This window comes from Arachis hypogaea, chromosome 19 (genome assembly GCF_003086295.3).
Source record: "Arachis hypogaea cultivar Tifrunner chromosome 19, arahy.Tifrunner.gnm2.J5K5, whole genome shotgun sequence".
Lineage (NCBI taxonomy): Eukaryota > Viridiplantae > Streptophyta > Magnoliopsida > Fabales > Fabaceae > Arachis > Arachis hypogaea.
This window is the reverse complement of record NC_092054.1, coordinates 547899-571589: the sequence shown is the minus strand read 5'-3', so window position 1 is coordinate 571589 and position 23691 is coordinate 547899. Positions and strand designations below refer to the sequence as shown.

Below are 23691 nucleotides of genomic sequence, written 5' to 3'. Positions count from 1 at the left end.
ATTTCGAATATAATCATTGGGCTCTTGTTGTTTTAGCCCAATAGATACTTGTAATTTTTCTTAGGATTCATTATCCATTCATATTTTGTTTATATGTTTAACGAATATAAATTATAGAATATAGGAGCAACTATTTTGTAAACGCCAAGTTTATAGAGATTCACCAACTATAAGTATTACTCTATCTGTGAGCTCGTGACACAAGGTTTTGGGGATTAAAACTATATAGACAATAGATTATTAAATTTAAGTTGCTGAAACTAAGCAGTTTTCCTATCATTTCATCACATGCTATCACAATATTTAAACATTTTGATATGTTGTATACGTAGTTATTTAGTTTTTGTAGGTTACAGTCGAATTAAACTTTAATATTTAAGAAAAAGTATAGATAGACAATAAAAATATTAAACAATGTGAATAATGAATATATCGGATGTTTAATTCACTAGATGTGCAGATAGTTATTCTAATATTAAGATTTAGGTAAATAATTTAAAGTGTAATATATTTTACTTGAATTGGGTCAATTTTAAGATCTATGATTCATATTATTCAAAAAAGTCATTAGTTATCTACCATAATCCAATACTTAATTAGAATACGTTTCTATGATTTACCAGTTGTGCTAATAATTTTTAACAAAATTATTTTTTATTATTTATGTTTCTCTGAATTAGATAATCGAAGAAATATATATTTTGTGAACTCCAAAAGGGAAAATGCAATAAGCCATTTCAAAACAGGAAGGAAGATATTAAAGAAAAACACATGCATTTTATTTTTAAATTACCATTGTTTTGAGACATTGTATTTGCATGAATGGTAGTGCATTCACAACTTCCAATTTTATTTTATTTTTTCTCCTCACTTCCATAGTTCCATATATTGCTCAGTTTTCTAAAGTACAATTTGTTTTTTCGCTAACAATAATAGTTAAGAATACTGGTGTAAAGTTATTAATAGTGAAAACTAAGAACTTTCAATGGATTAGAAGTCTTAAAAACTTAAAATCTTTATCTTTTTAATAATCGGAAAATAATGTCCCCATATATGTAATAACTGTAGATTATTTCTAAATCATGGAAGTTCGCTACATTTAATTTATCAATAATGCTACTATGAGAATAATCTATAATTATTTTATTTAATTTAATATTTATAATTTTATTTATATAATATTTAAAATTATATATTTATTATATTTATTATTATGTATTTATTTTAAAAATAATTAATAAATATAAAATAAGATAACTTTAAACTGATTTTACCTGATTTTATTATCTCCCATATATTTTTCCGTTAATTTATAGGGTATACTGTAGCTGAAAAGCATTGTAAATAGGTAGTTACAACTTACAACTTATAAGTTTAAACAGATTAAATCAAATTCATAATTAGGACTCGTAATGGGTAGGGTAGGGTAGGATTTATACTATATCCTAATTCTACCCGCGAGTTGAAAATTTTTTTAAAATTTTATCCTACCCTACTCGCAGGTTAAGAATCTCTCAACCCTAACCTTACCTGTATCCTAAAATTCTAAACCCTATCTGATCCGACCCTACCTATAGAAACAAAAAAAAAAAAATCAAATAAATATAAAATTCAACTATTTCAAATTTCATACATATTAATAAAATAGAAAATAAAAAACTAAGTTCAAATTAAAATTAAAAATAATAAAATCTTAAAGAAATTCAACATAAAATTACAAATAATATGATCATCAACTAGTTTAGTGATTATTTCAAGTTTTTATAAGAAGAAAATTGTGAGTACAAAACTCATTTTCTTCACTACATACAAAATTTTACATATATATTATATAATATATTAAAGATGCGGGTAGGGTAGGGTAGGGCATACCCTAAACCCGTACTCTACCTTATGCGCAGGCAAATTTACACCCTACCCTACCTGCAGCGGATAGAGTAGACAACCCTACCCGAACAGGTTAGTTCGGGTTGGATACTCGCCGGTAGAGTATATATTGTCAGCCATATTAATAATGGCTAATGATCAAAATCAACTACATAGTTGTAATTAAGGAAAACAATCAAATGCCAATCAGTTATATCTCAAATGACATAATCTCTTCATATTTATTTAGAGGTTACGGGTTTGAGTCTTTTTATTTTTGGTAAAAAAAAAAAAAGAAAAACAATCAAATTAGACATACTAGTTTTAGTCTTCCTGTTGCATCAGATGATATGCACTTTATAAATTATATAAATTAATTAAAAAAAGTCAATATTAAAAAATAAAAAATTTATACATAAATTAAACTTTAAGTAAAATTATAAAAATATTCAATTCTAATTTATTTATTTAATTTTATATTATTATCTTTATTTTTGTTCTTTTAAGCAGTTACTTTTGTTTTTTTAAATTATATTTAAATACCACAGGACAAATATAAAATTATTAGATAATATCATATATTTTAAAAAATATTACAATTAAATGATATTAAAAATATAAATTGTTAAAAAAATAATATATAAATGATATAACTAATAAATACAGTTAGACAAAAAATATAAAAAACTAAAGAAATTGTAAAGATCTAGTGTTTTAGAAATTTTTCACCATTAACTAACAAAAAAAAATTGTGGTCATCAACCAAATTCTTTAAATATTTGTACAAAATATTAGTACGAATGAAAAAAAATTAAAATGATGTGAAAAGAGAAGATAAAAAAAAAGTGTAAAGTGAATGCTAATTTATAAAGTAAATACAAAAAGGAATGAATATAAAAGAATATGATGAATTATGATTTATTATTTAATTTGTATCTATTAAAGAAGAATAATATTAACATTAAAATCATATATTATCCTATATAAAAATAAAAAGCAAGAAAATATGAAAAATATAAAATAATCTAAAAAAAATAAATGTTATAAAAGTCAAAAGAAAAATAAAAAAAAAATCTTAAACTATAATCTTATCTAGTAAACATAAAGAAGAATAATAATAAATATAAAAGAAGAGAAATATATTTATACTTATTAAAGAGAAATAATATTAATATTAAAAATATATAATATTTTATATAAAATTAAAGAAAAAAATATAAATATTATAGAATAATTTAAAAAAATAAATGTCACGAGAATAAAAATGAAAAAATATAAAAAGAATGTTAATTATAATATTGAGGCGTATAAAAATAAGAATAAAAAGTAATTTAATTAAAAAATGTATAAAAAATAATTTAATTAGATAAATAATAATAAATTATATTAGTTAATTACTTAAATTGACCTGGTATAATATTAGAAAGGAAGAAGATTAAGAATGTATTACGAGATTATGTTGGTTGTGTTTTAATATATTATATATAGACAGATAAAGTAATAATATGTAGTGGGAATGTTAGAACAATGTGAATATATCTTGATGACAATGATGTACATATCTAATCACATGTATATAGATCAAATGTGATCGATCTCATATATTGTTGTATGAGAGTTACGTTAGTTGATAACATTATCACAAAGGATATATATATATAGGTCGGTGAATTTCCAAGACATACATACTTTGGTAAAAATGATATAGAATGTCACTATCCTTTCACTTGTTGCCTAATTAACAAATATATATGCAACATTATTATTATTATTATTATTATTATTATTATTATTATTATTATTATTAATTTGCCTTAAAAAACTTGATGACCGACCTTAGTAACTTGCCGTATTTTTTGGCTTTTGCTTTCAACTATTATAGATGTCATGTTACCCTTGTAACTTGCAAGTTGTGTAACTGAATTATTATTTTTTCAGGTTTCATCCCTCTTTTGATACGCTCGTCATCACCCCATTAAAATTAAATCTTGCTTCAATATCAAACTTAATTATACTAAAGTAGTATAATTATTATTACTCCTATTTTAATAATATTAATTTTTCAATATATATAAATTTATACAAATATATAATGTAAACAAATACTTTACAATCATATATAGAGTGGTTTTCAAAGGAAAAAAAAATCATATATAAAAACAACATTATAAAAAATAAGAGTGTTAATATTATTAAACATGATTTTATTAAAAGTTTGTATTAAAAAAATTATTTTTTTTATATGTTTAGTATATTAAATCCATTAAAAGCTTAAAAAATTAATATTATATTCTTAAACATTTTAGCTAAACCTTATAATAATTAGCAGCAATTTGAGATAATATTACCTATTCGGCCACTGACAATTACCTCGAAAGGACAACGACGCCTCCAATAAAAAAAACACTCAATTCAGCTTCTGATCTTTTTTTTTTTGGGACTGATTAGTTCCTGTGTAAAAAAAAAGACAACATTGACTTTTTTTTGGCATAGGAACCTCGTTGTCCCTTCGAGATAATTATCAAAGATCGGATTAGATTTTTTTTGTCAAAAACCTCGTTATTTTTCGAAATAATTGTCAGGAACTATTCTAAATTTTTCTCTTTAATTTCCAGTATAATGCTATATTTAGCATTAAGTAGCTTGTTCATCAAAAATCCCTTTCAATATATTTAAAAAAAAAAAAGAAAATCCCTTTCAATAGAATTAGTATCCAAGCCTTATCAAGTATAACTTGTTACTAGGAGTAGGAACTAATCTTTGTTTGTAGACCTAAAAAAATGGTCAAAGGTTATCAATAGAAAGTGTGAAAATGCAACAGCTGGAGGCACCATTTTTCACCGAAGTGTTAGGGAAAGTCCACAGCATCAAGTTGACTTGACTACCTATTGTTTTGTATTTATCAAAATTCAAAAATCAAAATAGACTAACAGTTTTGGCTCCACGATCGCCTTGATTTCAGTGCATAACATCATCAACCCTTAGCATTGTAATATTAACTCTAATAATATTAAATGTAAGCACACACATTCTTGGATGGTTCTGTTCTCTGAATTAGCTAGCTAGGTTAATTAAGACTAATAATCTAGTTTTATTGTGTATAACTATAACCACGTGTTGTTGCTTCCCTTTTGTTTGACCCCATAACACTTATTATTATTATTATTATTATATACATTGAAAGTTTCCTTTTTCTACTTTTAATTTGATCTATTTTTATTAACTAATAATAAGCATTGAAAAGCTCATTTCATTAATATATAGTTTGGTTGCTCTGTGTGTAGCATTAAATCGCAACAACTATCAACATTAGGAACTTCAAATCTTCGTATTTTTAATTGCATGTATAGTTTTCCTTTTCGGTGTGAGCATGTGGTTCCTTTATTGCAATATTGTTCAAACTTTTAGTTGCTTAATTAATCACCTGCTCTTGTTTCTTATTATATTAAAGGTAATATATCTTTGTTTCTTTTAAAATAAAATAAATAAATGAAACTGTATAGTTGTGATATTGTGATATTTCACATGGCACTAAATCTGTTACTAAGAACCAAATTTCAACTGAATAAAAAACACCAACCATACATATATTATATAGATAATGACACTAATAATTATAAACATTTTAAAATAAATACAAAATAAAAGAAAAAGATAAAGAAAAAAGTGAAAACTCAGGTGAAGTCGACTTCACGTGAAGTTGATACCTGAAGTCGTCGGTTGAAAATTTAGTCAAATCAGTCAAATCATCTAACGGCTCTCATGTATCAAGTTCATGTGAAGTCGACTTCACCTGAGTTTCCGCGGATAAAAAAATGACTTGTTTTAAAGACTACAAAATTTAGATATGGAAGTAGAATGAGTGTTATACCTTGACGTGGTAATTTTTGGTGTTTTTTAAAACTATAGGAGGTACACAGACTCTTCGATTTGTGTTGAGAAAAGTAAAAGATTTTGGAGTACACAAATCGCAACACAAATCGGGTACAGAAATCGGACGGTCCGATTTGTGTACCTAAAAATCGGACGGTCTAATTTTTGTACCTCTTAAAAATTAGACGGTCCTATTTGTACTTCGTACATTAAATCATCCCACATTTTAGAAAAAGATTACGGTAGATCACAATTTAAAAAAATATCATTGTTAATCCAATATTAAAAATAAAATAAAAAAGTGTGTTTTGAGTTGTGTACTTACGTCACATGATGTTGTAAACTAGCAATGTTTTCATGTATGTTGTGTTGTGTCAAAAGTGTCTGCTTCATTTTCTCGTCGGCAGCATAAATAGTATTGAAACCTTAGACGCGTGATTTACACAACAACTACTCTCTTTCTCTCTCTCTCACTCACTGAAACTCTTCTCACACCATCACACACTTTTTCTCTTCTTCTCTTCTTCACACTATTTATTATTATTCATCATAATCTCCTTGCTTCACTTTAATGACATAATTGGTAAGTAGTCTGTAACCATGTTCATTTTCTGTTATTGTCTCTTTCTTTTTGTGTTGTTTGTTTGTTTGTTTTCTATTTTTCTCATATTTGTTGAATAATATATATTCTCTGTTGTTGTGTGTTTGATCTTTCTGCTTCTTCCAGCTGAATTATCAATTTGATAGAGTTGAGATGTTTGGGGAGTCATCAGGAAAGTGGTTGGATTCTGAATTATGGCATGCTTGTGCTGGTTCCATGGTTCAAATGCCACCTCTGAACTCAAAAGTTTTGTACTTTCCACAAGGGCATGCAGAGCATGCTCATGGAGGAAAAGTGGATTTCAGAACGAGAATCCCTTCTTTCATTCCATGCTGGCTCTCTGGAATCAAATACATGGCAGATTCTGATACTGATGAGGTCTTTGTCAAGTTGTTTTTGACACCTCTCACTCAAGAAAACACCAATGCATTGTTAATGGATTTGGAGGATGGTGGTGATGATTGTGGTAACAACAATGGAGGAGTTGTTGAGGGGGGTCATCAAGAGAAACCTGCTTCATTTGCAAAGACACTGACACAATCTGATGCCAACAATGGTGGAGGGTTCTCAGTGCCTCGTTACTGTGCTGAAACCATATTCCCAAGGCTGGATTATTCTGCTGATCCTCCTGTTCAGAACATTGTTGCCAAAGATGTTCATGGAAATTGCTGGAAGTTTAGGCACATCTATAGAGGTGTTAATACTATATATATATATATAGGTTTTCATGGTTCAAGTGAATTTGAATTTTGTTCTAACTCTCTTGATTCTCAACAGGAACTCCTCGCAGGCACCTATTGACCACTGGATGGAGCAATTTTGTGAGCCAGAAGAAGCTTGTAGCTGGTGATTCCATTGTGTTCTTGAGAGCTAAGGATGGTGATCTGTGTGTTGGGATAAGGAGGGCCAAGAAGGTGGCAGTTGGAGGCGGCGAGGTGTCGGTGTCATCGGTGGTTGAAGCTGTGAGTTTTGGTGTTAATGGAAGGCCATTTGAGGTTGTGTACTATCCAAGAGGAAGCTCACCTGAGTTTTGTGTTAAGGCCTCAGTTGTGAGAGATGCAATGAAAGTGAGGTGGTGTTCTGGGATGAGGTTCAAGATGCCCTTTGAGACTGAGGATTCTTCTAGAATCAGTTGGTTCATGGGAACCATTTCTTCTGTTCAGCTTCTTGATCCCATTCATTGGCCTAATTCTCCATGGCGTCTTCTGCAGGTACATCTTTTAATTGCTATTGTCAAATTTCCTAATGAACCTAGATTTGTTTCTTGGGTTAATTTCTTTACTGCATGATGGTGAAAGATCATTCGACTATATCATTTATGATTTATGAATCATGTTTGTTTTACTATGAATACTGTTTAAAAGTATCAAATGCACTGTTAAACTAACCAATGTAGTTAGCATAATAGTCAATGCGCATGATATGAGGTACCAAATCATTTCATGTTTGTCTGTTAAGTTCTGTCTCTGACAAATTCTCCTTGCCAAGTACCAAAGTTTTCTTGAATGAGTCAGTTGGATGTGACAACACAAAACATTGATTGCAATCTGTGAAAATGTACCTCTCATGATTGAACCTGTAGAGACACAGGTGGCTACTCTTGATTGGACTTTACATATGCAAGTCAATGGAACCTTTAATATGCATACTACTGTTTCAACCATCTTTATTTTTATTGCTCTAAATTTGTTTCAGGTGGTGTGGGATGAACCAGAATTACTACAGCATGTGAAGTGTGTAAATCCTTGGTTGGTTGAATTAGTCTCAGACATTCCCACCTACCATCTTTCTCCATTCTCTCCAACTAGAAAGAAACCAAGGTTTCTTCACAATCAAGATTTTCACCTCATCAATAACCAACTTCCAATAATGCCAGGATTTCCCAGCAATTATAGTTACAGTAATGATAATCATCTTGTTATGAATCATTCTTCTAAGTCCTTATTGATGAACATTCAAGAGAATAACAGTATTGCAGGCATACAGGGAGCCAGGCATGCTCAACTTCTTGATCTGTCTCCATCTGATTATCCTTTCTTCAACAATCTTCCATCACAATCACAATCACACAATATGAATCTTATTAGTCCCCCTTATTGTGGGACCTATAAGAACAGCAATGCTGATATATCTTGCTTGTTAAGTGTTGGAAATTCTAGCCATAATTTAAAGGAAGAACACAATGAAGAAGTGAAATCATCATCACCACCATCCCATATCTTCTTGTTTGGACAACTGATTCACACTGAACAGCATTGTTCAAACGGTGGCAGTTCTAGCTCAAATGGGAACAATTCATCTGATGAAGGGACTTTGCTGAAGATGAAATCAAATAATGCTTCTGAATTGCATCTAAATAGTAGTCCAGTAGAGAAGAACCCTTCTTCTAATGGAGGGTCTCCCTGGTACAAAGATCAGCACAAATCTGGTCTTGGAACAGAAAATGTTAATCTACTTTGCTTGGCTCTATAGCAAGCCAAAGTGTTTCAGTTGCTGTGCTTCAGTGAGTTCTTGAAGAAGAAGAAGACACATCAAAGAGCCTAATTAACTATTCTTTTCAGTTTCAGCTGTAGCATTAGGATTTCCTTTGTTGATAGGTGCAGATTTTCATTTGGCATAGTTTTTCCTAGGTGCAAGTTAACAAAAATATTTCTCACTCATAAAATAAAACTACTACTATAATATTATTTAGTGATAACAACTTTGATGAACTAGAGTGCTAATATTTTCGTTAACTTGCATTGCACCTGACTGAAGTTTTCTGTTTTTCTGCTATATTTTCTTTATTAAGAGATTGTGGGGAATACATCACTCCTTATGTACTTTTTCTGAAGGAAAATGTTATATAATGTTTTAGATTATTTGTGACTATTGTGAATAGTATATTGAATAAGCAATTAAGCAAATTAGATTACAATCAAATAAAGCTCCAACATATGCAATAAAGTTGGCATTAATCACTTAAAAGTAAAATATTTAGTGATTTTCAATGCAAGAAATGGCAGGATGAGATTCCCGTGCAGTCCAATTTTGTAGTTACTTTAAGGAACATTCAACTAATTAGCAACTAATGTCCCTTTGTAGAACAAAGAACTTCCTTTTTTGGCTCCTTCTTCCTTGGAACTTCATTGAGGGTATGGCCCACATTTTGTTTGTCACACCAACATACAATATACAAAGTTTAGTAGGGAAAACCATTAACCAAGACAAGGATCTCAATTTAAAAAAATAAATATTACAGCAGAGACTAAGATAAATAACTGAATCCTATGAAGGTAATGGTTGATAATCACTAGGATGAAGTCATCAACTATAAGCATCCAATGGAGTTCTTAAGGATTTAGTACTATCTACCCCACTGTTGGAAGACAAACCATGTGCCTTGCCTTGAAGAGTAGTATCTATTTTCAGAAGATACCAAATATTGAACAACTAATATTTAACCCCTTGTCCCACAAGAGGTAATGGTGTTGAATACCAAGTACAAAATGTGTCAGCACCAAATTTGTTTAACTTTTAAGCATAGTTCTTGTTAAATATGCTTTGATGGATTGATAAATGCTCTAAAAGGTATTTAAAATGGTAAAACATTTTTTCTTTTCTTGCTTAATTAATTCTTTTGTACCGTTGACAATTTAAAGAAAAAATAGAAGAGGTCACCTCGTTCCAAAGTCAAAGCATGCTGTATGCAAGTATTCACAAAGGTACACAATAATATATATCTGATTTTTCAGGAACTATTTTGAATATTAACTATTATTACTTATTAATATGATTTGATTTTAAAATGATCTTCATGAAAGAAAAGCTGGCCTAAGGCCAGTCATTCCAATAGAGATTTGTATCTACATGCACTTAGGTACAAAAGAATGGAAATAAGTAACTATAAAATGTGTGCAATCTACAATGCTGCAACTGATTTTGCATATAAATCCTTGCCTTTGCATATTTACATTCCAATATCTCCTGCTAAAATAATATGCAATGGAATAAATATGATTCCTCCAAGATAATGTAATTAATCAGAAGCAGCTGAGTTGTTGAGAAGCTTCATCATGAAGTTGAAGGTGATATCAGGAGAGGACCTTGGCTGAGGCCACTTTGCTCCTTTTGGAACTTTGACACATTTATAGCCTTGGCCTTTATATAACTTTGTGGCCATAGAATTGTTCAAATCACAGTGCAATGCAATTGCACGGCACCCCCAACTTCTGGCCATTGATTCTGCCTTTCCAATCAATTTCTTAGCTATTCCTTTCCCTCTGAAGTTCTCCCTTACTGCCACATTTGATATATATGCAATTCCAGTCCTTCAGAAAACATAAAACACAACAATATTTTTCTGTCATGAAGAGAACATGTATGTACAGAGCTATTCTAAGAAACTATAAGAGAAGAAAGTTATATATAGTCTTGCAATAACCTTCTCCGGCGGCGCGGCCCCTTTCGTGGTAGATAGTCTGCGAAATTGTCTAGTGTTAATATACCTGCAACATATCCCTTGTTGAGGATGCTTGGAAATGAAGAAAGAGTTTGATGATGTGAGCTGCCACTACCAATATCAGCAACCAAACAGATTCTTTTGCAAGCTCTTGGCCTAGACAAGGCCGTTAACATGGCTGCTAACATGGCCAGCAGCAATCTATCAATCCTCAGCAGAAAATCCAAAGGGAAGGAATATTCAGGGAAGAAGCAGCTGCAATGAGTCTCTGCCACTTCCCAATAGTCCACCAACCTCGCCTCCCGGATTCTAACTTGAGAACACAATGCTGGGAACAGATCAACAACTTCACTTGCCCTGCATAATCCTTCATATCCAAACTTACACCTACTTAGTTTTAACTTTTTGAATAAATTACAAATGCTAAACTTCAATCCAGTCAGTCAAGGATTTGATATGGAAATGCTAAAACTCAACAAGTATTAACTATGCAATCAATGTTCTACATACCTGATTTGGAGGGAGAAAAAGGTGAAACATGATGAGATGGAAAAGAAGTTGGTTTCTTGAGACTGAATTGCTGGATTTTGAAGCTGTTTATGGCAGTTGAGGTGACTGAGATTCCCAATAGAGGAGTAAGCATTCTCTTTGTCCAACTCCTTAGATTGTATTGTCACTCAAAATATCACAATATTATTATTTTATTATAATTATTGTTATTGCTTTTTGCTTACTATGACAAGGGCATGAGAGGGTGAGAATTTGAGTTGGCTATGGCTAACGACAACATAGCCAAACCGAATAGAAGGATTAAGGTACATACATTATACAAGGTAAACTTATTACTTGACCAAAAAAACTACCAACTCTGATCTATATTAAAAAGGAAAGTAGGGTAAAATATTCTTTTGTTTCTCACCAAATAGGCAATCTCACACTAATAAGGCATTAAAATAAAGTATAATGTCATATGTAGTATGTACACTCACTTATAACACTCATAATGTATAAACAAAAAATTGGTAACTTAACAAAATGGGGTAATTTATGAAAAATTATATAATATTAATTACTTTATTTAATACAAAGTTTTTTTTATATATATATATATATATATATATATATATATATATATATATATATATATATATATATATATTCTTGACAAGTATCTTGTGTTTTTGTTGATTGTAGGATGGAATAAGCAATGAGTGGTGTTTGGTGGTTAAAGGCACATAGAAGAGAATTCAGTTCAGCATTTCAGCAAACACATAGTGAGTGAGTGTGAGTGACACAAAAAATCATCAATTTCTTTATGGCGGGGCCGTCAGTTCACCCAATCGAAGCGCCGCCCATGACGGCGACGGAGAACGCAAACGCCAACGCCATGCCACGTCACTCCCTCAAAGACACACAGGGCATGCCCGGCACCCTCGGCGGCTTCATCCTCCGCTCCCTTCAGTTCGCCTTCGCCCTCATCTCCCTCTCCGTCATGGCCTCCACCTCCGATTTCCCTACCGTCACTGCTTTCCGGTACTCTTTCCCTCCCTCTCTCTCTCTCTCTCTCTGTGCTAATTTCTATTCGTTGCTGTGTGCTTTAGGGTTTACAATATGTGAGAAGAAATAATCATAATTCTGAAAAATAAAAAGAAAAAAAAAACTTTTTTAATTGTTGACAGTACCATGTAGCTAATTTGAATACGATTGATTGATAGGATTTGTATGGTTTCAGCTAAATTAAGTAATTTTATCACTTGATTTGCTACTTAATACTTTAGTGATGATAGTAAATTTTGATTATATGGTGTTTGTTTTGCTTGGAATTTTATACCCTTTTAGCAATCTATTACAACAACAATGAGTAAAGTTATTTGCCCATTTATGTTGTTGTGTCTTGGTCATGCAAGGAGAATCAGCAGCTAGAAGCTTCAGCTTCACTAGAAAAGTGGATCAAATGAAAGAGGAAGATTAAAGATAGTTTGGTTACTGAAGAAGACTTTGGCACAAACCATTAGGGGCAAAAGAAACTGATCTAAATGGACCTTATGATAATTGGTTTTTGTTGCAGTAGAATGGCATCTTCAGGGTGAGGTTTGGTTGTCATCTTTTTAGTTGAAATGCCTCTTGGTTTGAGTTTCCACCCCACTTTTAAAGGGAGTAGTTTGATGGTATAAAAAGGCAAGGATATAGTGTTTTATTATAATCCTCAAGATCCAGTTGGTCATATTGTCAAGCCTTTACCTCCCTCATATCTCTATTTAGAAGCAATAAATTTTGTTTGAGAAAACCAAGTAGACAGTATATAAACAGAGCCTTAAATCTCTAGGGAAAGAAATAAAAAATAAAGATTGGGACGGTATAGCAACTCCACTAATTTGTTATCTTTGTTTGCATATCTACTCATGTGTTTGCAATGTGATTATTTGGACTGATAATGGTCCCTTATAACAAGTTTTGATATATTTGCTGTGCCAGCTACCTAGTTGCTGCTGTCAGCCTTCAATGCTTGTGGAGCCTCTCTTTGGCGATTGCTGATGTATATGCCATTTTAGTAAAGCGCGGCTTCCGAAATTCCAGAGTTTCCAGCTTATTCTCTATTGGCGACGGGGTAAGACTTTGCTGCTGGACTTAGTTTTCTTCTGCAATTAAACTTGTAAGATAGTGTACCATTGTCACAAGCTGTACTCCCCAGAATTATCCTTGACTTTGAGTTAATAGGTTATCGAAGAAAGATTTGACCATGGTAGGCTTTAATAATATCAGTGAAGCTAATATTTATTTCGCATGAATTCTACTGCAGATTACTTCAACACTCACATTTTCTGCTGCCTGTGCTTCTGCTGGCATCACAGTCCTAATTGGCAATGATCTGAATGATTGTTCACAGAACCATTGCAGCCGGTTTGAGACAGCAACAGCCATGGCATTCATGAGTTGGTTTGCTGCTTCGCCCTCGTTTATTTTGAATTTTTGGACGCTGGCATCCAAATAGAAGTATCAAGGAGAGCTTTTAGTCATACATATTTGCTTAAATTATGTGTACTGAAGTCCCTAGTTGTTGCATATCATATATTCAAGGGCTTGTTTTTTTAATCCATTGAAGCATTTCCACTCTTTTAAGGCACAAGCTTGTAAACTTTAGTGTAGATGTTATATATTTTAAACGACGAAATCTTAGTTTTGCAGTCAAATTATGTCTTGTGGCACAAAATGAAGTGTTTTACCTCAAGAGTTATACAGCACAGTAATAATAGGACAGAGATTATGGAATATACACAGTTGCTATAAACTTGGTTTGTAATTCTAACACGGACACAAGATTTTCTCCTCCAAAGCATGCTTGGTTTGGATAACTTAAAGACAAGAAATTAAACATGACTTTTAGATTTTGGAAACCCATAGTGGTAGAGAATTTGTGGGTCAAGAAGTCAACCAGTCAACCTATAGACTCCTATGTTATTAAGAATATAATAATACCATAAGAAGTTTGACTTACTAAAATTACGATATTTTTATTTCACAATTAATGAATATAAGATTTAATATTATCAAAGAAAAAGAAAGGAAAAAGAATGCGTGCATTTGATATTAAAAAATGCATAAAAACTATCAACATTGAAGAAAAAATTAGTCATTTAATTACATATTTTCATATGTTAAATTTTTAGAATAACAAATAATTGCGTCAAAATTTTTGTTAATGTGTATAATATTTTTATAACACAATATATATATAGTTAATAATAATATTAATATAGAATCATAAACCATAAATCATTTCCTAATGTATCTATTATGTTACGAGATAATACTCAATTTGGTCCCTCAACTTACACGCGAGTCTCAATTTAGTCTTTGAAGTTTCAATTGCTTCTATTTAGTCCCCCAAACTTTGTAAACATAACTCATGTTAGTCCTTGAAACAATTTTCAACGTACAAACGATTAACGGAACACTGTCGTGACAGCCGGATGCCACACTAAACTTTGTAAAATGATGTCGTTTTGGTTTTGGCATTCAAATAACCTAAAAACAACATCCTAAATGGTGTTTATTAAATTTTTACCTAACAAAATAAGTAATACGATGTCGTTTTTGAGCTATTTAAATGTCAAAACCAAAACTGCATCATTTTACAAGTTTTAACGTAACATGTGATAGTCTACAACAGCGCTCTATTAACGTTTTTATATTAAAAATGGTCTTAAGGACTAATATGAGGCACATTTATAAACTTCAGGGACTAAATAGAAAAAATTGAAATCTCAGGAACTAAATTGAGACTCGCGTGTAAGTTCAGGGACTAAATTGAATATTATCTCATTATGTTACATAAATTAATTAGTAATTAGTTAATTACCATATGAGAGAGAAAATAGCACATGGCGCGATGCATGATATAAAAGGCAAAGGAGAAAGGAAAAAGCAAAGAATAGATTGAATGATTTGAAACATTGAAAGTTGAAAGTGAGATCGAATCCGGTTCGGGTAAGAAGTAACCGCAACTAACTCTCTTCACTCAATCACCTCTCATTTCCGGTTTCTTTTTAATTTGCAGTTCAAGTCCTTCCAACAACAACAATTTCTGAACAAGCTTCTCTTTTTCGTTTGTTCTTCCCTTTTGATTTTAGGGTTTTGGGATGCGATGTCGAATCATCATCGTACTGCGAGTGGTGTTTCGTCTAAGAACGGTCTTCCAACCAAAGAACTCCTCGACGATCTCTGCAGGTTCCTTCTTTTCTCTGATTTTTTCGATTTTGTTTACTGCTCTCTTTTGTTTTTCCATAAAATGCTTGAAATTTGGGAGCTCTTTTTCGTTTCAAGTGTTCTTTTTTCTTTTTCTTTTTCCCCTTTGCTTCAGAATGTGGTACATGGTTTTAGTTGTTATGCTGCTATCCGATTTTCAAAAAAGAATGTTCAGCTTGGTCTTGGTAGTAGAACTGTTAAATTTTCAGTTTTAAAACGGCCTAATTATGCATTAAAGGGTTGTTTTTAAGATGTGATCTAGACTTTATTGTCTTCCTATTTTTTTTTTTTCATGAATTGCCTTTTTATGTTTTGTATATTGCAGCCGGTTTGTGTTAAATGTGCCAAAGGAAGACCTTCAATCATTCGAAAGGATCTTGTTTCTTGTGGAGTATGCACATTGGTTTTATGAAGATAATTCTGTTGAGAATAACCCATCTCTCAAGTCATTAAATCTCAAGGAGTTCACTTCTTTAAGTATCCTGACTATGATTGTTTTATTTCTGGTCCTTTTTCGGTCCTCTCTGTTTACTGTATCATATAGGATTCGCATTCTTGTTCGTTTTGTTAACATATAAATCTACTGAAGTTATGATAGCCTAGACACTGTTTTCCTTAATATCAAACAGTGTTCAACAGTTGTGATGTTTTAAAGCCTTATGTGGCTCATATAGATGATATATTTAAGGACTTCACTTCGTACAAGGTTCGAGTCCCAGTAACTGGAGCAATAATTCTTGATGAAACATTTGAAAGAGTAAGCCAAGAACTTGGTCACGGAAGCAGAAGATTTTATTTTCTGTAGTAAATATAAAATTCTATTTGCATATTTGTTTTCTAGTTCCTTTTTTTTTGTGGGTTGGGGGGGGGGGGGGGTTTACCTTCCCTGTGGTATATTGTCATAGGTATGCCCTTGAATTAATTTGCTGCTAATGAACTAAAATATGTTGCTTTTATGTTTTCCCTAGGTCTGAAGTAAATTCTTAAACTGTGTTTTAGTTTTTACTGTTTACTTAAGAAGGTACCTATGTGTATTTCAGTTAGAAACTCACAATTCTAACTTATCACTATGTCCTGAGTATATTCCATGTGGTCTAGCTACTGCATGTTACATTTTATCATTGACGTCTCTAGTTCAAACTTCGAATTGATTTATTTTTCAATGCAACTTCTTGGGACCAGAAAAATATTTCTGTTAGATTCATTGGTATGTCTGGTCATATTAACATACATGCCTGCTGTTGACAGTGCTTGCTAGTGAAAGGATGGAAAGGTTCAAGTTGGAGCTTCCCTCGTGGCAAAAAGAGCAAAGATGAAGAAGATCATGCATGTGCCATTAGAGAAGTAAGTGTGATTCTTTTGAGTGTCTCTTCCATTGTCTTCATTTATGACTCTCTTTCCTCGTGTTACATTGATTTGAAGTGTAGGTCTAGGAAAGAGAGATACCTATTCATTAGCTAATTTTGCATCTCTAGCCGATGAGTCTAGCATAGCTTTTCGCTATTTGTTTTTTTATTAATGCAGGTCATGGAAGAAACAGGTTTTGATGTCTCAAAACTTCTTAAAAAGGAAGAATACCTTGAAATTATTTTTGGACAACAGAGAGTCCGACTTTACATTATTGCTGGTGTGAAAGATGATACTGCATTTGCCCCACAAACCAAAAAGGAGATCAGTGTATGTGACGCTTTCTCATGTTACCTTTAAGTTTTGTTTTCTTTCCGGTAGGATCATTTTCTAATAGTGTTATGTTGTATTCATTATAATGCATTTGCTATTTTGTCCTTTTCGTATTTGAGTACTGGTGTTCTTCTATTTACATGAATCTATATGTGGTCTGCATTGTTTATTCTCGGAAGCTTGAGTTGAATATGCTTTGTAACATTATCACTTCTCACGGTCAGTTGTAGGTGATTAATGATTGAAATTTTGGTTGTTGAGAAATTTTTGTTGTTGGTTTGTAGGAAATTTCGTGGCACCGGCTTGATGACCTTCAACCAGCAAGTGATGAAGTGATATCTCGTGGAATCACTGGCCTCAAGCTTTATATGGTGTCCCCTTTTTTGGCGTGAGTACAGCGGCACGTGATTTTTGATAGTTTTGGTGAATGTCCCAGGAGTTGTTGAAATTTATGAAGACTGGTGTCTTTTATGCAGATCATTGAAATCATGGATTTCATCACATCCACCTCCTATGGCTCCAAGGCCTGATTTGCCCCTTAAAGGTAAGTTGGTTACACACATGGTTTAATTCGTTGCACTGCATTGTATTTAATTTGAGATTTTGTTGAGAATTGAAATGTCAGTTGCTTAGTTGATTGCTGATAAGCCTTTTACATTTGTTAAGGAATTTGCGTGTGGAAAGCAAAGCACGGTTCTACAGGGAGTAGCTCAACATTCATGGATAGCCAGCCCACAAAGCCTGAAAATGAATCTCAAAATATTGATATAGGGCCTGGCAGGAGCTTCAGGAATTTCAGATTTGATACTGCAACGATCTTACAAGCCATGGAAACAGCATTTTCTTCTTGAAGGTCCAGCAACATTCCTGTAAAGTCCCTCCCTGTAACTGAATTGGATGCCACCATTTTCACTTTTATGTCAGAAGTCCGTAGTGATCAAATTAGGTAGCTGTACATGATGTTTCTCAGATTTATCAGGTTGAGTAATTTGTACATTGTGTACATGAATCGTTTGTGGGCCTAAACAGTATTCTCAATTAGTTAGTGTGGATTTATCTGTTAAACTAGAAAGATCATTCTAATATATAGGTTTACATTCCCCGATTTTTAATGAATCATACAATTAACTCTGAATTCGGCAGACCGAAATAACTCAAGTTCAAACCAAATGGATAATAATAAGCGGTATGATGAGGTTTAGTGTGTTTCAAGTTTATCCGCAACAGTTAACGAGTTTCCATTCTATACTTGGCGTTTTAAAATTATTTTAATTAATTTCTAGACGATGACGTTCAAATTATGATAGAAATGTATAACATGGTATACTAATTGACAACTTGACTAGTCATTGTAAAATCATTATTTTTGTAATAGATTTTGAACTCCTCCAACTACAAAATATATAAAAAATATATGACGGGGGTTAGTCTTGGAACGTGAATCATACAGATTAGTCATTTCTTGAACTCTACAAAGCATAGTTCATAGGGGAATTGTTAAGCATCCGAAATTTAAACTTCTAGCAAGATGCAACTTTTACTATACAAAGCCATATCAGAGTACATGTTTATACAGAAATCATAAACATAACAAACTGAATGAAAAGCCTTGAATTGAATGTACCTGGGTTTCGTTGGAGTCTTGTGTTGGTGAGACAATGCCATGAAATTTCCATGAGGGAGGTTATAAACAGTAGAATCCGTCCACAAAGATTTAAACTTGTCCACAATTTCTTCTGGGGTCATCATTGTACCATTGTTGGAAGCCTCAGCTCCTCAGGTGGCTTTGCAGCTTCCTTTGCAAACACTGCCAACATCTGTTTCTTTTTCTTTTTTTCAGATCACAAATTTATTAGTACTACTAACTACTATTCAGTTGTGTTGTGAATTGTGATCACCCCTGAAGTTTTGGATAGGACATACATACATATATATATATATATATATATATATATATATACACACACATAAAGAGCTAATTAATGAGGCTTGTAAGTTGTAATTGCAAACTGCAGAGTTATTTAAAAGCAAGATTATTAACGTTTTCATAAATATGCATAATTAATTAATTATAAAATAATTTTTAGTAGAGAGGGAAGATGATTGACAATAATGATAACTAATTTTTGTAAAAATATGTATATTGTCCATGATATTTTTATTTATTTAAAAAAAATGTTCACTTGTTCTCACCCAACTATATATATATAATGGTCAAATAATCACAAATCACAGGCCAGTTGCCCGGTTCCTCTCTAGTTTTCCTTTCCCTCTCTTTTATCGTTATTATTTTAAATTTAAATACAGCTGCCGCCGCTGCAGTCAAAACCAATGTTCTAAAAATCAGTTCGAATCGATCGGTCGAACCAAGAACTGATAGCAAATACTAGGGTTAGAAGTGAGTCGAGATGAGTCGAACTAGACTAAGTTCAAGCTCGACTCACGAAAATTAAGCTTGACTCACGACTCGACTCATTAACAATCGAGCATATTTTGTAAGTTTAAACTCGACTCAACGAAAGCTCACGAGTTGATTAGAGTTTACAAGCGGGCTCAAATAATAGGAACATAATCTATAATTTTATATCAATAAATGATAACTTATATATATTAAAAAAATATTGAAAAAAGATAAATTTTATATATTATCTATCTACTAATTATAAATTTTTTATTTATGTCTTACATCAAAATTATATATAAAAAATGGCTATAACATTTTAAATCATTAAAAACATTAATATATATGTAAAATTATATATATATATATATATATATATTAAATTATTAATATGCATATCTTATATACATTTAATCTATACTTTTAATATTATATGTATAATCAAGCCAATTCACGAGCTAATGAGCTGAAGCTCAAACTCGACTCATTTAATTTATGAGTTCAATTCTAAACTCAAGCTCGGCTCCCCAGCTCACGAGTTCAGCTTATCAAGCTATTAACGAGTCGAGTTCGAGCTGGCTTGACTCACTTCTAGCCCTAGCAAACATGATTTAAACAAAAAGTAAAATCGTCAAATTCAAAAAACCGGAATTAGACTATCGAACCGATAAAAAATCGATTAGTCGAACTGGACCGTGACTTGGACAGTTTTTAAAATTAAGCCCTAAAAATACAGAAATGAATTCTCTCCATTTTTTTTCACTAGAGAGAATAAAGTGTGATCTCTCACATTTAATTTTATAAATAGGACCAAAAATTAATAAAAAAGAGAATAATAAATGGTGAGATCAAACACTAAACACTACCAATTCACCAAAAAAATCTCAATTCACCAAAAAAAACACTAAACACTACCCTAAAAATACTGCATTTTGACTTGGAACCAAAATTGAATCCTCTAAACCCAGACACCCGCAGACAGCAGAGACCCACTCTCGAGCCTCCCCTCCAGTCCTCCACTCTCACCTCTCGCTCTCAGTTCCCACTTCCCAGTCTCCACCTCGAGCTTCCGGCGCAACCTCCGTCCAGCCACCGCCGCCGTCGCAAGGTCCGTGGAAGTCACTCACCGTCGCAAGTTCCTTTCAGCCAGCTTAGCGCAGCCAGCTTTCCTTTCAGCCGTCGAAATCGCAGCCACCGCCAGCGCCAGTTTCCGTCGCAACCTTCCTTCCCTTCCATCGCGCAGCCACCGTGCGAACGTGGAAGCCTCCGTCGCGCAGCCACGCCGCCGCCGGCGCTATCTCTGTTCCACCGCAGCCACTGTCCTGTTCGAAGCCCGTTCGAAGGTGCGCCTTGTCTCCGTGTCTCCCTCTTGCGTGCTCTGTTGAAGGCTTCTTCTAGCTTCTAGGTAATTTTTTCTTTAACTATAATTGAATAATTTTTCGATTCTGTGAGATGTGAACTGTGATTTGTGATTTTTGATTTTTCTGTGAACTGTGAACTGAAGTTACTGAACTGAACTGTGAACTTTGTTGAATAAGGAAGACGACCTTGAACTTCCGCCGTCTTGTCGCCGTCCGTCTTCCACTGCGATCGAAAGTCATTGACTCAGAGCTAACTCGTTCTTCATCTTTTTTAATTTTTTATGCTTTGTTCAGAAATCATTGAATGATTATCTGATTAATGATTATTGATTAGCTCTCTGCTGCTGTTTTGTGTTTTCTGTTTTGTGACTTTTTTGGGTTGTGATGTGTTGCTGCCTGTTGGTGATGAATTTGTTTTTGTTTACTATTTTGTGAATTTTTCTGATAGTGATGTGCTGCTGCTACTGTTGATGTGCTGCCTTGTGTTTACTGTTTTGTGGTTTTCTTTGGTTTTTTGGGTAGTGATGTGCTGCTGTTTTGTTTTTTACTGTTTTATGATTTAATTATGCTTATATTGTGAGTTTGTGACTCTCTTAAACTCTTAATGATTCATTGGTTTATGATTTAATTATGCTTAGATTGAGTTTTTGCAAATTTTGATGATTGATGACAAACTTTCATGTTGGCTTTTTATTTTTAGATATTTCTTGTGTTTTTAATTTTTGTTGAACGATTATTTGATTATTGATTTGCTCTGATCTTGCTGTGCTACTGTTTTGTGTTGTGATTTTATTATTTTGATTTACTGATTATTGATTAAATGTTTGTGCATATAACCACTGTCTTGTAAGTGCTTTAACTTTTGTGTTTGTGCACTACACTGGTTAGAATCTTAGTCCTTAAGTGGAACCAACTAAGAGTTAAATTGATTCCTTCGTTTTCCCTAAATTGTAACCCATTCTCCAGATACAAAATTGACAAAAGGCGAATCCATCAACATGGATAAGATCAGTAACTTACCGAACTCTATCCTTTGCGACATCTCTCATACCTCCCAACAAAACAAGCTGTATCCACCAGCAGCCTCTCTCGCAGGTGGCGCCATGTTTGGAAGGATGTCCAAGTCCTTGACATACGTGAAGAACCCTTTTGTTCCTCTGGGGATCCCAGCTTAGATTCTTTTGTCAATGCTATTCTAGCTCAGCGCAATGCAGATTTGTACCCCATCAAAAAGTTCCGCCTCACTTGCAAAAGTTTTAGCGTGGATCCCATCTCAACATCGCTTAATGCCGTCATTGGCCCCTGTCTTCAGGAACTATATCTCAGCCTTAAAGTAAACGTAATGTTTAGAATGAACTTGCCTAAAGCCATATTCACTTGTACATCACTTACGTCCCTTGTCTTGAAACATGATATTTCATTGAATTATGGTCCGGAGTTTCCAGATGTATATCTGCCATCCCTCAAGAACCTAGAGTTGCAAATTGACGAAGTGGACAAGAAGTTTTTTTCTGGCTGCCCTGTTCTTGAAAATCTTAAGCTCATTCTACAGCACATGAGCTCAGTCTGCCCAGAAGGTTATGTTTATATACCTACAATTCAGATGCCTCAGACATTGAAGAGTTTAACCTTTGAAGATTACTCTACCTTGTGTCATGAGATCAACCATCGTGTGATAGACACACCATCTCTTGAATACCTCCATCTGAAAATAGTGACGTCGGTGTTTTCTGAGCTACTCATGTCGGTTAGCCATTTTCCCAACATGGTGGAGGCACATGTTGATATTCAGGAAAGTCAGTCACGTGTTGATATTAACGGTGCATTTTTTGAACATGTCTGTTGGGTGCCCATGCTTCTCCAGGCACTTCGTGAAACAGAGTTGTTGACATTGAAACGTTACACAACTATGGTAACATGCTTATTATAATCCCATGATTCCTCAAGCTTAATGTTTGATATAACTCGATAATTTCAATTTATAACTATAATTTTGAATTAGGAATTATATTTAATATCTAGTTATCTTCTACACAGTGCTTATTTGGTGCTCCAGCTTTCAAGTTTCCAGAATTTCACTATTTGCTCTATCTAGAGCTTGATTTTCAATTTTTCAACACAAACTTCCTGCTAAACTTCCTTCACAGCTGTCATGTACTTGAAGCTCTCGTAATTTATAATTGGGAGGTATGAATGCATTTCAAGTTAAATCTAGTGTCTCTATTTACTTTTTGTTGTTTGCCTGAGTCTAATGAGAAGTGCTGTTTTTTGTTATCAGGAACCGTATCTCCTCTCCATGGACTATAATGGACCAACACCACCAACCATGGTTCCCAGTTGTGTGTCATCACATCTCAAGAATTTTGAGTTTATAGAATATCAAGACGCTGCAGATGAGCGTGAATTTATTGCATATCTTTTACAAGGAGGACTTGTTTTGGAGACGGTGACAATTCAACTTAAATCCAATTTAGACCTAGAGACAAAGGACAATATTGTCAAGGGTTTATCCGCTATACCGAGGGGCTCTACAATATGTCAGTTAAATTTCTTTGATTAAAATCCCATTTAACATGGTATGAACTCACACTATCTCTATCCTTATCCTCTGTTGTTCGTTGATCAAAACTGTTGACAAGATATCATGTTGGAGTCTTAGAGTTTTATATTATTAAAGTTGCACAACATTGAGTCAATTTTAGGGCCAGTGTTCCACCTAAAT

The 23691-nt window shown here is 32.9% G+C and overlaps 5 protein-coding genes across 7 annotated transcripts; 4 read left to right on the top strand and 1 right to left on the bottom strand.

The window, feature by feature from the left end:
• Nucleotides 1-6098: 6098 nt before the first annotated feature.
• LOC112752027 (auxin response factor 18) lies at nucleotides 6099-9201 on the top strand. Its single transcript, XM_025801396.2, has 4 exons — nucleotides 6099-6322; nucleotides 6467-7034; nucleotides 7118-7551; nucleotides 8036-9201. The coding sequence occupies exons 2-4, from the start codon at nucleotides 6494-6496 to the stop codon at nucleotides 8810-8812; spliced, it is 1752 nt and encodes a 583-aa protein (XP_025657181.1). The 5' UTR covers nucleotides 6099-6322; nucleotides 6467-6493; the 3' UTR covers nucleotides 8813-9201.
• Nucleotides 9202-10066: 865 nt separating this feature from the next.
• LOC112752028 (GCN5-related N-acetyltransferase 4, chloroplastic) lies at nucleotides 10067-11670 on the bottom strand. Its single transcript, XM_025801398.3, has 3 exons — nucleotides 11292-11670; nucleotides 10764-11148; nucleotides 10067-10650 (listed from the first exon to the last, which is right to left on the bottom strand). Exons 1-3 carry the CDS (start codon nucleotides 11422-11424, stop codon nucleotides 10359-10361), a joined length of 810 nt encoding a protein of 269 aa, XP_025657183.1. The 5' UTR covers nucleotides 11425-11670; the 3' UTR covers nucleotides 10067-10358.
• Nucleotides 11671-11926: 256 nt separating this feature from the next.
• On the top strand, nucleotides 11927-13972 carry LOC112752029 (CASP-like protein 5A1). The gene is made up of 3 exons (XM_025801399.2): nucleotides 11927-12314; nucleotides 13257-13389; nucleotides 13582-13972. The coding sequence occupies exons 1-3, from the start codon at nucleotides 12097-12099 to the stop codon at nucleotides 13771-13773; spliced, it is 543 nt and encodes a 180-aa protein (XP_025657184.1). The 5' UTR covers nucleotides 11927-12096; the 3' UTR covers nucleotides 13774-13972.
• Nucleotides 13973-15159: 1187 nt separating this feature from the next.
• On the top strand, nucleotides 15160-18312 carry LOC112752032 (mRNA-decapping enzyme subunit 2). The gene is made up of 9 exons (XM_025801403.3): nucleotides 15160-15269; nucleotides 15413-15509; nucleotides 15853-16004; nucleotides 16157-16284; nucleotides 16776-16871; nucleotides 17052-17204; nucleotides 17492-17595; nucleotides 17684-17751; nucleotides 17874-18312. The coding sequence occupies exons 2-9, from the start codon at nucleotides 15427-15429 to the stop codon at nucleotides 18056-18058; spliced, it is 969 nt and encodes a 322-aa protein (XP_025657188.1). The 5' UTR covers nucleotides 15160-15269; nucleotides 15413-15426; the 3' UTR covers nucleotides 18059-18312.
• Nucleotides 18313-20475: 2163 nt separating this feature from the next.
• Nucleotides 20476-23545, top strand: LOC112752031 (putative F-box/FBD/LRR-repeat protein At5g56810). 3 transcript variants are annotated; one of them, XM_072228686.1, is made up of 4 exons: nucleotides 20476-21013; nucleotides 21151-22881; nucleotides 23007-23156; nucleotides 23248-23545. In XM_072228686.1, exons 2-4 carry the CDS (start codon nucleotides 22312-22314, stop codon nucleotides 23527-23529), a joined length of 1002 nt encoding a protein of 333 aa, XP_072084787.1. In that variant the 5' UTR covers nucleotides 20476-21013; nucleotides 21151-22311; the 3' UTR covers nucleotides 23530-23545. The 3 variants fall into 3 exon arrangements, with proteins under 3 accessions (XP_072084787.1, XP_072084786.1, XP_072084788.1); XM_072228685.1 differs by having other exon boundaries at nucleotides 20527-21013; nucleotides 21936-22881; XM_072228687.1 differs by having other exon boundaries at nucleotides 20536-21013; nucleotides 21147-22881.
• Nucleotides 23546-23691: the final 146 nt, after the last annotated feature.